General features: G+C 34.6%; 1 protein-coding gene across 4 annotated transcripts in view; it reads right to left on the bottom strand.

Moving 5' to 3' along the window:
* Window positions 1–13602, bottom strand: part of LOC128207993 (1-phosphatidylinositol 4,5-bisphosphate phosphodiesterase beta-4-like) — an 89910-nt gene that overhangs the window by 57993 nt on the left and 18315 nt on the right. For all 4 annotated transcript variants that reach the window (XM_052911236.1, XM_052911235.1, XM_052911238.1 and 1 more), the window contains exons 6-7: window positions 7458–7537; window positions 17–70 (exon numbers count right to left, since the gene is read on the bottom strand). In XM_052911236.1, the coding sequence (XP_052767196.1) occupies window positions 17–70; window positions 7458–7537 (134 nt within the window). The remainder of the gene's footprint in view (window positions 1–16; window positions 71–7457; window positions 7538–13602) is intronic.

Below are 13602 nucleotides of genomic sequence, written 5' to 3'. Positions count from 1 at the left end.
TACTAACAGATCTTACCTTCGCACAGGTATTTTCCCACTGGGATTTACCATAAAACACAGCTTCATCCAGCTGAAAAATATCACATATATATATATATATAATGTATTTACAGTCGAACCTCGCTTTCTGGTTATGTCGACTTTTTTTTCCGTTCCCGAATTTATTCCTTCTTATTCTTTATAAAATAAATCTGTTTGTGTCGATTTTTTTATCTCGACTTTTTCGCTATGTCGACCTCATTTTTCAGTCCCAGTGGTCAAATTTCACACATTTCCTATGTTCTTTATGTCGAACTGTACATCGAGACGTAGGTGTGAAACTATTCATGACGGTTTGCGGCATGTCGCAAAATACTGTGCGTGTCAATATAACAAACTGTCATAATTGGGGGATACAAAAATGTAATTGTAAGTGCAAATAATTAAAGTTGTTTGTTTAAGTATTTAATTAAAGAGAAATTTATTGCTCAAGCTCTTTGATATCCTTTCGAATACCGCTACCGTACATCGACGCGCTACCGTAGCCGCCTAATGCAGACCAATTTTTCAAGGGTGCTGGTTACCGCTACTGTTTTACTGTAGGAATACTGTAGACGACTGAAACGTACCGAAAAAGTAGGTACGTCCAGTTCCACAGCCGCAAAATGCATATTTTCCACAAATTTGTGGTACGTTTTTCATTAAAATAAGAAGGATTGTGAATTTTAAAAACAGCATTAATACGCTATGGTACTTTGTCTTAGAAACAGTTACTACACTACGGAATTTCTTTCAAATATAATAACCATGCAAAAATAAGCAACGGTATTTCTTTAAAAATCGTCATTCAACATTATTCGCCTCTGGCATTTGTAAATTTGCTTTAATAAAACCGCATTCTTATGCTTTTCCTCTTGTATCAGAAGTACGCTGTGGTATCACTGTTAAATTTAAGAAATGAGCAAAACTGCGCAGTGGTATTACTGTGATATTTGTTTTACGGACTGTGTGTTAACTTCGATAAGGTAGACATTTCATGTTTGAATTAAACTAAATCAGTCACTTAAGTGCACTCTGGTAGCGTTCTTGAATCTAGAAGTATGCAAAACTACGCAGCGGTATTTCCTGTATAAACATAATACGTAATCAACATAACACAACCCATTTCAAAGGCGACGTTGCCTTTGAACGTCATTTAACGCTAGTTACGCTTCCTTTTAAAACTGTTGACATATATGCTATAACTTTCTTATAAATCCAACCGGACATCTATTACGTGATCGCTTTAAAGTTATCATGGAAACCATAGTGACTGCAAATATATCAACAGAACATCCATTACAAAATAGCTGTCACAGTTGCCATGAAAACCACTGCAATAGACAATAAACCAACCGGACAAATATCACAAGGTCGCATCAAGGTTGGAATCACAGTGACCCCTGTTATGAATGTTGTATGGGAAAGGAGCATTACTTAATACAACATGCACCAATACATATCTGTCGATGAAACAATGATCAAAGGTCACGGTCACCATTCAAGAATCGCTGGTGCTCCGTGTGTGATGGGGTATCTCAGGAATTACCAGGCGTACTTAAGTCGAAAGATAGAAGTAGGGTTGACTCAAACAGTTGTAGAGAACTGAAGAGAAAACATCACAAGATGATCATGTTGTATTTGCCGACAAGTTTAAAACATCAGTTCCTCTGGCGTTTGGAAAAAAATCTATACTTTCGTGTCACGCATTAAACACCGGAAGGACATATTGGTCAATCGCAAAATCAGTCCACGAAAAGAGATGGCAAAGTTAGGATGCTCAGCAGAGGGGAACACATGGCATGAAATATTGCGGACCGGAAGCTTATGTCCACTGCATGGGAATAATCAAAACATGTGTGCAACCCGATGACATGTTTCAATCCTATAATAAATAGCCGACAGAACAAGGTTTTGGCGGAAGAAGTAAATACAAAAGGAAAGTGGGAAAAACATGCATCAAAGTTATTTTATAATTAAAAAAGAAGATGGGTGTTGTAGACAGTGAACATTTACAGTGTACCAACACAAAGTGCTTATTTGTGGACGTAATGTGTGTGGTTTGCCGTGGACATCTCGCTTGTGATTCATCATGTATAAAGCTTCAACCCTCCGGCTACCTATAAGCTGTTTGAGAGAATGGTAATACTTTTTTACAGTATATTACAAACATGCTGTAGAATGTTAAATAGTAACCATAATCAGGTTTAATAACTTATTGATCGTTGCATGTACCACCAAATGAAACATGAACAACATCTTTTAAAATCAATCAACTTGACCTCTTTGGCAATGTGCATGAGTATATTTCTAATGTTTATAAAATAAAACTCAAATGAAATGTTATTTTATTTAAGGGAATGTTTTATTTCGTATTGTGGCATTACCTCTAGGAAAGGCCGAATGGATGTCAAGTCCAACAAGACTATGGCTCCAGAAACACAGAGGAACGGAAAACAACAACTCATGTATCGTAAACATTTTCAATAATATATGTTTTTTTATATAATTGCAGTTTGAAATGACCCTTAAATCGAAACAATAAATGGCCTCTGAAGTTCATGAAAATGCATACATCAAATTATTTCTACTGTTTAATGGCACATCTTGAATTTCAGATTCTAGTACAAGAAAGCGCCGTTTAGATCAATCATGTATTAAAATAAATTTTCAATATAGTATTGATGAAATAATCATAACAAAATGTTGTTCAGGTGTCAACATTTTGTTCCTGAATGGACGAATAATGTTTGTTTTAATGTTTTTTTATAGAATTAAACATTTCATGCTTAAAATGAGGACATATTTTTCGAAATTACACATATACAGTGCAATTGTCGCTAACAACGTGTCTTTATAACAAATATTCATCAATATGTGATTTCTTTTTACAGACCGATGATATTGCATTGCACCAGAAACTCCACTAGACTCTGTTGCCGTTTCGTTAATCGCATGCTGTGATTATACTGGTGTTGTTTCCCGTGACAAATCTTGCGATATTTTTAGCAATATAATAGTTACAGCCAAATTCTTTGATTTATGTTTTGGTCTATGTTTTTCTATTATATAATTATGTACATGTGTTCTTTGTTGATTGGAGAAAAAGTATTATCATTATTGATTTTCGTCGTGTTTAATTTTATCCCTATGTATTCCTCAAGTTCCTATGATGTATATAATTGATCTATACATTTTATAACCTTGATGTATGAATGAATTGTGAATCCGTATTTGGATTTTAGTCCTATAAGTATACATTTATATAGGAAATGAATGAACATGTGTGTAAAATATCATGATAGAGAATTGTTATTTTAATTCCTTTCTGATTTATTTGATGAAAAACATATTGTTTTGTAATCGCTCTATGCATGTATAAATACTAAAATAAACAAAAATATGTATAATATAATGAATACTACAGGGACAAGCCCATTAGTTGAACAGTAAAAAATAGGCCCTGTTAAGGTGTACACGTCAAGGACCCAAACAACAATGAACTAGAGACACAAACATTGTTACACCACTTCTTAAATCATAATTTTCACTTTTTGTTTTATTACTGAATTTTACATAGAATGACACGTGCCTGGAAAACTGTGATAATGTGATGTGTGCATTAAAATTAAGCACGGCTAAAATAGTGTATTTATACATACATGGTTTAGCCACACATGGCATTCCAGAGAGTGTTTATGTGGATTTTTTCAATTTACTCCGATTCAAGCACACACATGCATAATATGATTGAAATAATAAAAAACATTTTGCAACGTTGCCTTACAAACATCTTTTTAAGCATTATACTTTTGAAATATTTTGGAAAACCTTTTTCTACTACTGTAGTACAAAATTGCTGTTTGAGAAATATCAAATAATAGCCGTAGTGTATTTATGAGGAAAACAACAGACATAAATATCGAGTTACTACAAAAGTTAAAACTGCCATAGTGTATCTATGCATGCACACGTGGTATAATTCCAAGATTGATCATAACATTAAACGTCTCCGGCAATTTTGAAATACATATACCTGAATTGTTTGTACTAGAACTACCAGGGTGTATTAATGCATAATATTATCCTTTATGTACTTAACAAATTGTTCAAAGAAGTAATTCCTATCTACAAAACTCGCCTATAGTAGTTTTATAAACATTAAAAAGTAGCCAATACCGAAGATGAAAAATACCACAACCTACATATCACAGGATTACCATTGCGCTGTTTTGCATGTGCGTTTGCCTACTGATGATTGTCTTCAATCAAATTACTACAACACACGTCTACGGTTATTCCTACATTTGTTCAAGATTCATCATATCCGTAGTGTATTAATGAGAGTTTTGTATTTTTCCGAAGTCAACCAGAGCGTAGTTATGCCGAAATGTCATATATATTAATAAGTGAATATTTTAATTGCCGTTACATAATAAAACCAATAAAATGCATTTTATTGTATTAATGTGTCTATCAAAGGGTTTAAGTAAAATGAAAAATGTACATTTTCACTAGAACATTACCTAATTAGGGATAATGTATATGTCACTAATTCGTGATATGCAAACTTGATTTATAAGGGTGTTATGTTATATAATTTTATGTACTATATAATGTTTGTAATTAATTTCTTTAATTGTGTTATAAATTTATACTGTTTCGAAATTGATAAACATTTTACCTAATTGCTAACGCATTTTAATCGGGAGATTTAAGTCTCTGCTTTTAGCAAAATATGTACAAGATTATAAAAATAAGCGGTATTCCCACGCTGTACGATAGCGGTAATCAGAAGCCGAAAATTTGAGTACGGTTTACACTGCTGTGGTAGTTCGCCGGTGTATGATAGAGGTAATAGGGACACCCGAATTTTGGGTCTGCATTAGGCGGCTATGGTAGCGGAAAGGATATTATATAAAACATGAACATTTTATTGATTAGATATCAATCCCGAATGGGAACAGAAAGAATAACTTCAAAATGTCAAATGTTAGTTCCACTGCTCTGGTCGACCAATTCAGAGAAGGACCCGGTATAAAATCTTACAATGTACAAATGTATGCAATTGTGGTTTTATATGTGTTTTGTGTGATCCATAAACGCAAAAGAAATAAATTTGACACAAATAATCCTTCTTTTGTTTCACTTTATTTTTCAATAATAAGTTTGCTGTTTTCACGAAAATATTTAACAAGACCATTCAATTGTGGATGTAAACATCGTACAATCCAACTCAAACGTGTTGGGATTGGTAATATTTTTTGTAATTCGGATGAGTTGACTTTTCGTTACCTTGACTTTTTTCACTAGGTCCCGAAAAAGTCGACATAACGAGGTTCAACTGTATTACACATAAAACTTGAGTTATACATGTATATAACCATGCCCTCTGGTATGAAAGTTGATGGTACATTAAACAAACCAAATATTTATGTTAATATAACAGTATTCCGTAAATTATCTATGTGATCTGTACCTTACCAATGTGTTTGAATGTTACATTAGTCTGTTCCTTACCAATGTGTTAATATTACATTTTTCTGTACCTTACCCACATGTATGTGTAAATGTAACATGATTCTATACCTGTAACCTATGAAGCATAATTCTGTCCCTACATGTATACCTCTAAGTAAATGTAACATATTCTTTATCTTAACTATGTGTAAATGTAACAATATTCAATACATACAATGTATGTGTCAATGTCATAGTATTCTATACTTCTTTAAATGTAAACGCTACATTATTGCCAATGTGTGACAATATAATCTTTCTATGATTTAAATGATAGAACCAAGCAACAGTTATTGCACCTACAACAAGAGTTACTGAACTTGTGGGGTATAAGTGAATAGTGCAGTTCATTTGCACAGGAAATATACCACGGTTAAGCTCCGCCTTCTTGATACCATTCAGATATGTGAGTTAGTTTATAGATGAAAACAAAGAAAACACATTGAAACATAGTCACGAAAGACCTTCAGACACTTCTATATGTCAAGCTGCAGCACAAATGTCCTTCAATTCCTATCTCAATTTGTAGAATCTGTCTACAAAAATGATCCCAGTCTCACCTATAATGCAACTACAGAGATTCATGAGAAATTAATTGATTTGTGTGAGGCTATGATTTTAATGTCTGAAAATGATCAGAATTCCCTATGCTAGTGTAAACAATAGCATTAGCCATTCTTAGCACTTAAACGATAATTGCTACCCAATTTCTAACCAGCAAATTAAACATGTCATCGCTAGGATTTATAACCTTATCAAAAGTGAGGAAGAATGATAAACAAATGTCTTCACATAATTATTTTATGAATCAAGCTCCCATCAAGTTAATTATAACACTTCTTCTTACATTTTTTCTGAGGAGAACCAATTGTTCTACACTTCTGAGTGTTTCAAGAATGATAAATTATCTAGATAAAGCAGCGTTATCATTATCTATAGAAAAGCGTTCATTACTTTCCAACAACCAGGCTTAAATGTACAACTTATGTTCTTTCTAAGCAGGATCGTGCCCTGCGAGGAATTTTCTCCATTTCCCCAAGGACCTATTCAAGTATTGTATATAAATAGAGTGATATCAACAATCTTTAGATGAAATATAGGATAAAGTATGAAGGTGTTCTTTTTTGTCAATGGCTGTTAAGGGTCTGTCACATACTAGCAATGTATCTCGCTGGCACACAATGAACAACAGCCAGAAAATCGGCCACACTCTGTTGAGAAATCACTTGATAAATCACAACTGCCTGTAGCAAAACCAATGTAATACTAGCATAAGAGGGGATGTGCTACCGAAAACCACTTTTCTGTCACCAATGTTGTACAAAGGCACCACCATTGTTTTACCAGTGTGCTAGCATTGACCGGAGCTATAGCCTAGATTTACTGTTGCGCTGCCATTGTTTTACAGATAAACAGTACTATAGTATGGTAACAGTACGGTATCACATTGCTTAAAATGGTAGTGCATTGTTAGTACATCAGCAGGACTATGGTATCACATTTGTACCAGTACGTTTACCATTGAGGCCACTGGATAGCTGCAGATCCATAATGGGATGGTACCAGTGCTTTACCAACATTAACGAAGCCAGCTGATGCTACGTTTTTCCCAGATATTCTGACATTGTCCTGATTTTATACAATTCCAAAAGTGTGAAACTGTTGTACTAGTACCGATTCCTGAAAATCACCAAATTTGTGCTCCGGTGAGCCAAGACAGTTAGGAGTGACAGGCCCTTAAAACTGGGTCAGAAAAATCAGGATGCATCTGTTGCAGTAATGCCATGCCAATCAATTTGTTGCTCTTTGTGACATTAATACCAATTTTTTTTAATGAATACAGAGTTTTATGAGGATAATAAGATACTATAATGAAACAGCCTGCCTAGAGGGTGGCAGAGGCTCAAATTCAGACTTACTGTTTCTTAAGAGAGGTCATTGGACAAATGTTGTTGGCCTTGGTATTTGGTGTTAACTGCCGTAAACCCTGGAACCATGCCTGAAATATAGAAAAGGTTACACTCTACCATCAGCTGTTGTTAACCCTGAAACTATGCATGAAATATAGGAAAGGTTACACTCTACCACTGGCTGCCTTAACCCTGGAGCCATGCCTGAGATATAGGAAAGGTACCACTCTGCTATTAACCCTGAAACCATGCCTGAAATATATAGGAAAAGTTATATTCAACAATTAGCTGCCGTTAACCCTGAAACAATACCTGAAAAATACCAAAAGTCTGCCATTAGCTGCTGTTAACCCTGAAACTATGATTAAAATATAACAAAGGTTACACTCTACCATTATCTGCTGTAAACCCTGAAACAATGCCAGAAATATAGGAAAGGTACAGGTAACTCCACCATTAGCTTCTGTAAAACCAGGAACCATGCCTGAAGTATAGGAAAGGTTACACTCTTCCATTAGGGGCTGTAAACCCTGTAAACATGCCTGAAATATAGGAGAGGTTACACTCTGCCATTAGCTGCTGTAAACCCTTGAACAGTGCATGAAATATAGCAAATATATACTCAACCAACAAAATTTGAAAATTGGGTTCCCACTGTGTTCAACAAGAACCTGACAACAGATAAACTCATACCTTTAAATAACACATTGAAACATTGTTAGTAACGAATCCAGCCTTAAATTTACATTAGCGGAAATATTGCATTTTGAATTATCAGGATACTTTTTTTATAGCAGGTTATAAGAAGATCCAACGTAATACATGCTTTAAATCCCTGAAGTCCTGATAGTTGTCAAAACTGTCAGCACACCAGCTGAATGTGGCTTGAAAGATTGGGTCCCTGAAGAGTTCCCGGGAACATTTTTCCAAAGCTTTTAGACCAATTAAAAGTCAAACTGTCAAGCAACGAGTATGCTTTTAGTTAAATAAGAAAACTAGGCTCAAGCATAATGACTGAAGAGGCAAGTTTACTAAGTCAAACACCTCATACATTTTTTTGCTTTTATTTTAAGCTAAACAGCTTATTTTATACAATGACAGTAGAACATAATTATGTTCCATTCTAGTTTCATATATCAAACTAACGCTCCTGATTTGGCTAAGTCAGGAAATGGAAATCAATTGTTGATGAAATATATATATATATGAGTTTGAGTTTGATTGCAACTCTTTGAAATAAAAAAAATATTGTATATAATGTAACATTTAGAATTGACCAGGAAAACTAGTTTATGACTCCATGTTACCCAGTTCCAAACTAATCTAAAATTTCATCAAGGCAAACATTCTGATCAAGTTTTATGAAGATTGATCCAGATATATGCAAAAAATATAGCCTCTAGAGTGTCCACATGTTTTTTTTAAGATTTGACTCAGTGACCTCATTTTTGACCCCACATGACCTACTAGTTTCAAACTATTCCAAGATTTCATCGAGGCATTCTGATTAAGTTCCATGGAAATTAGAGCAGATGTATTGCCTCTATGGTTTACCAAGATTTCTGTAAGATATGACCTAGTGACCTAGTTTTGACCCATATGACCCACTTTTAAAACGCAGTCGAAATTTAACCTAAGAGAACATTCTGACCATGTTTGAACTTAATCAGACCAATCTCCACCATAAAAAAGTGACAGACAAGATCTTTGAAAGATTTAACCTAGTGACCTAATTTCTTATCACATGTGACCCAGTTTAAAACATGTCCAAGAGTTTATCAAGGAAAACATTCTGATCAAATTTCATGAATATAAGACCTTACATATTGCCTCTAATGTGTTTCAAAGATTTTTCTAAAATTTGACCTAGTGACCTAATTTTTGATCCCATATGCCCCACTTTTACAAGCGGTCCATATTTCATCAAAGGTACATCATGACCAAGTTTGAACATAATTTGACCAATAATTTCCATTCCAGACAAAAAAATCTAAGATTTGACCTTGTGACCTAATGTTTGATCATATGTGACCCAGTTTAAAATAAGTCCAGGATTTCATCAAGGAAAACATTCTGATTAAGTTTTATGAATATTTGACCATGTATAATGCCTCTAGTATGTTCCAAAGATTTTTCTAAGATTTGACCTTCTGACCTAGTTTTTGACCCCATGTGACCCACCTTTTTAAGTGGTCCATATTTCATCAAGTTTTACATCATGACCAATTTTGAACATAACTTGACCAATCATTACCATGATATGGTTCCGGACAAGATTTTTCTAAGATTTGACCTAGTGACCTAATTTTTTATCATTCTGACCCAGTTTTATTTACCACCAAGAGTTCATCAAGGAAAACATTCTGATTAAGTTTCATGAATTTTTGACCATGTATAATGCCTCTAGTATGTTTATTTCTAAAAGATTTTTCTCAGATTTGACCTACTGACCTAGTTTTTGATCCCATGTGACCAACTTTTAAGATTGGTCAAGATATGATTAAGGGGAACATTCTGACCATGTTTGAACATTTTCTGATTAATGCCTACCAAGATATGGTACCGGACGGAGGGACGGACGGAATGACAACGCCAAAACAATATACCCCTCCCGAAATCTTTGATTCGGCGGGGGATAAAAAATCATATTCAAGGGGGATAACTTTGTAGGACAGTACCCAAAAGATAAACTTCCTGTGCCGTGTACACCTGCAAAATAACCACCCAGTGCTCTTTCTTTGACAAATTTCAGACCCATTCCCAATAATAAATCCTGTACAATTTCCCCAAATGTGAAAATACAATTTCCCCAAATGTGAAATTTAAAAATTCCAAACTTCTGCTGTGACATTTTTTTATTATCTCATAAAAATGTCTCTGTTTCAATTCATTTCCTACTAGAAGTTTCAAAGTTATGCTTTGTGCAAACTCTTCATAAGAAAATCATAAGAGGAAATAACTCTTTAAAAATTTGATCAAGCGTTAAATTCTTGAACTTAACACAACTGAACATTTCCATCTATATAGATGTTATTCTTTTCAAGTTCTGCTCTGGACTAAAATTGGTTGAAGAATAAAGAGAAGGATATTATTAATCTGAAAAAAACAGCATTAAATCCTGCTATAACCCCTTCTGATGCCTGGATAAAGGCCTTCAAGAGGATATGAATATGAATTAAATGTCATAATGTTCTAGGAATAATGGCCTATAAATGTTTCTCTCTTTATATATACAAGTTAATACAAGCCATGTAAAATGAATTTGTGCACACCTGCTTATTAAAGAACTCAAATGTACAAAATGTACTGTAAATGACAGGTTATAAGACGCAGGCAAAACAATCATAAAAAAGCTTGAGAAATGTTATGGGTTATAGGACCAATTGAAAAAATGTTAAAATCGTCTGCCGCGATCGGCCACCATGTTTGTTGACAGTGACAAAATTATTTTTTTTCATGAAAATGGCGATAGTTATTTGAAACCATGCAATATTATTACAAAACAGAATAGTCTTTTTGACGGTGTATCGTAAATGATAAACTGTCGGGATTGAAAAGTTTTATAAAGCAAAAACCTTATATTATACCTATTTGTTATCAAGATGTCAACCTCTACTGGAAAGTATAAAGAACGTGGCAAAAGTGCGAAAAAACAAGACTATTATTGCAACAGTTTGTACTATCGGTATGTAAAACTGCGAGTTTTTCACACCTTATCAAACTACTGACAAAAAATATTTTGACAGTGCACAGCCATGCTTCTTTACATGCATGCTTATTTATTGTTTTATGCTAAATAATAATGAATAATTTTTCTTGTACAATAATGAAAATTTAAAACCGTATCCTGATCTTCAACTGCCGTTTTAACCCGGTTTAACTCGATGGAGTTGATGTGAGTTATATATATCCCTTTCTTAAAAACGTAAACAAACCATTTTTTCCTCATTTATTTCTCTGAAAAGCCAAATTCGGCCTGCAATTAACTTGTCAAAAGCTTGTTACTATTTGTAAGACGCAGTCAATTTTTAAGATCGAAATCTGAGGGGAAGAATTGCGTCTTATAACCAGTCATTTACGGTAACATCATTGCCATGACAGCAAAGACAACTGTAAGCTAATATAAATAATGTTCAAATCTGTTCAAGAGAGAATGCTCCCCTAGACAGGCTCTAACCAATGACCTCTTTGGTGGTGGACTGACATATATACCTCAAGACCACTCTCACCCCCTCACAACCTGTTCCATGAGGAGCGAACATATATACCACTCGACCACTCTCACCCTCTGGAGACGAGGACAAATATACCACTAGACCACTCTCACCCTCTAGAAAAGATGACAGATGACAAATAAACCACTAGACGTCTCTCACCCTCTTGAAAAGAGGACAAATATACCACTAGACCTCTCTAACCCTCTTGAGAAGAGGACAAATATACTGCTAGACCTCTCGCACCCTCTTGAGAAGAGGACAAATATACCACTAGACCTCTCTAACCCTCTTGAGAAGAGGACAAATATACCACTAGACCTCTCTAACCCTCTTGAGAAGAGGACAAATATACCACTAGACCTCTCTCACCCTCTGGAGAAGAGGACAAATATACCACTAGACCACTCTCACCCTCTGTAGAAGAGGACAAATATACGGCTAGACCTCTCTCACCTTCTTGAGAAGAGGACAAACATACCACTAAACATCTCTCACCCTCACACAACCTCTCAGGTGTGAAGCAGGCAAAAATAATGCTAGATCACTGACACAAACACAGGCTGTTATTTAGCTATGCCTGTGGTGTATTGTAATTACTCATTATTTAAGAAACATCAGTCCCAGACATGGCACCCGTCAAAGATGACTAAACTAGCCTGACGGTTATGAAAACATAATGCATAGGAGTTCTTCGAATACTAAATTATTTCCTAAAATAGAAAGATCTGTCATTTAGTCTTTTTCTCAAGGTCTTAGAATCTGGCTTTTTTTCCCATTCTACGAATTCAAGTGCATCTTTAGTAGTTGTTTTCAGAAAAAGGATAAATCAAGAATGTTTTTTTTCCAGAATTTTCTGCCTAAGTGCTAATTAAACAGTAACTCTCCTTCTGCCAGCCATTTAGTCAATTATTGGTAACAACTTTGACAAGACAACAAGCATTCCTACATATTTTGCAAGAAAACAGCTAAAGAAGAATAACTGAAGGCCAACATTTTAATAGGAAACAGGTGCTAAGATATTAAATCAGGGGGTCTGTTTGAGTTGAGGGATTCATGCACAAAGCAGGGTAAAGGGGCGTGGACCCCTTTTGAAATTGTTACCAAAATCATTTACGTTCATTTGAAGGTAGGTCCTACTTTTTATCACGCAAATTTGAGACCCAAAAACATTCATTACAACTGTACGATAGTCCTAAGTTAAAAGCTCTCACTCTGGATTTCAGGATTAATCCTGGCTTTTAAAGGGGCTGCACTCCGTATGATAAAATAGCGGGGGAAAAAAAAGAAAATTGTCGAAAACTGACATAAACTTGGCATCGATGTGTACAATCCATTGAAACTTACTAACTGAAGTACCACATAGTTTACAATTTATTTAAGTTTAGCAGTTATTTTGTATTTTTCCATTAAAAAAATTACTGGGTATGTCTACCAGGTAGAATTCATTCCTTATCACGTGATATTACCCAGGTAGGTGTATAGCTTAACCATGTCACCCAATTATGGTAAGCCGTGGTAGCTCAGTGGATAGTACGCTGGACTGCAATTGGCGACACGGGTTCGTACCCGGTCTCCCCCACAATTTTTTTTTTTTACATTTTGGTACTTTTTTTACAATTATGATATCAAAGCGCAACACATTCTATAAGATAATTGTCCTGAGATTCGTTACAGACAAAAACTTTTTTGGTGCCAATCTGGTGTACAGTCCCTTTAAGCCCTTACCATAATCCTGACCATAAGTACACATGGATAGTATCACTTTAACACAGTTCTTGTAAAAAATCTTCCAACATTTAAGGTGACACTCCTATTCAAAATCAATACATACACAATCATGTATAACAAAATGAATTTTGACTGATAAACTTTTAACTTCTTACTTAATAATGCATAAATGGTAAATATTATTTACTTATAACAAGATTATAACCGTG

This window comes from Mya arenaria, chromosome 11 (genome assembly GCF_026914265.1).
Source record: "Mya arenaria isolate MELC-2E11 chromosome 11, ASM2691426v1".
Lineage (NCBI taxonomy): Eukaryota > Metazoa > Mollusca > Bivalvia > Myida > Myidae > Mya > Mya arenaria.
The sequence above is the reverse complement of the archived record's forward strand: the minus strand, read 5'-3'. Positions and strand labels throughout refer to the sequence as shown.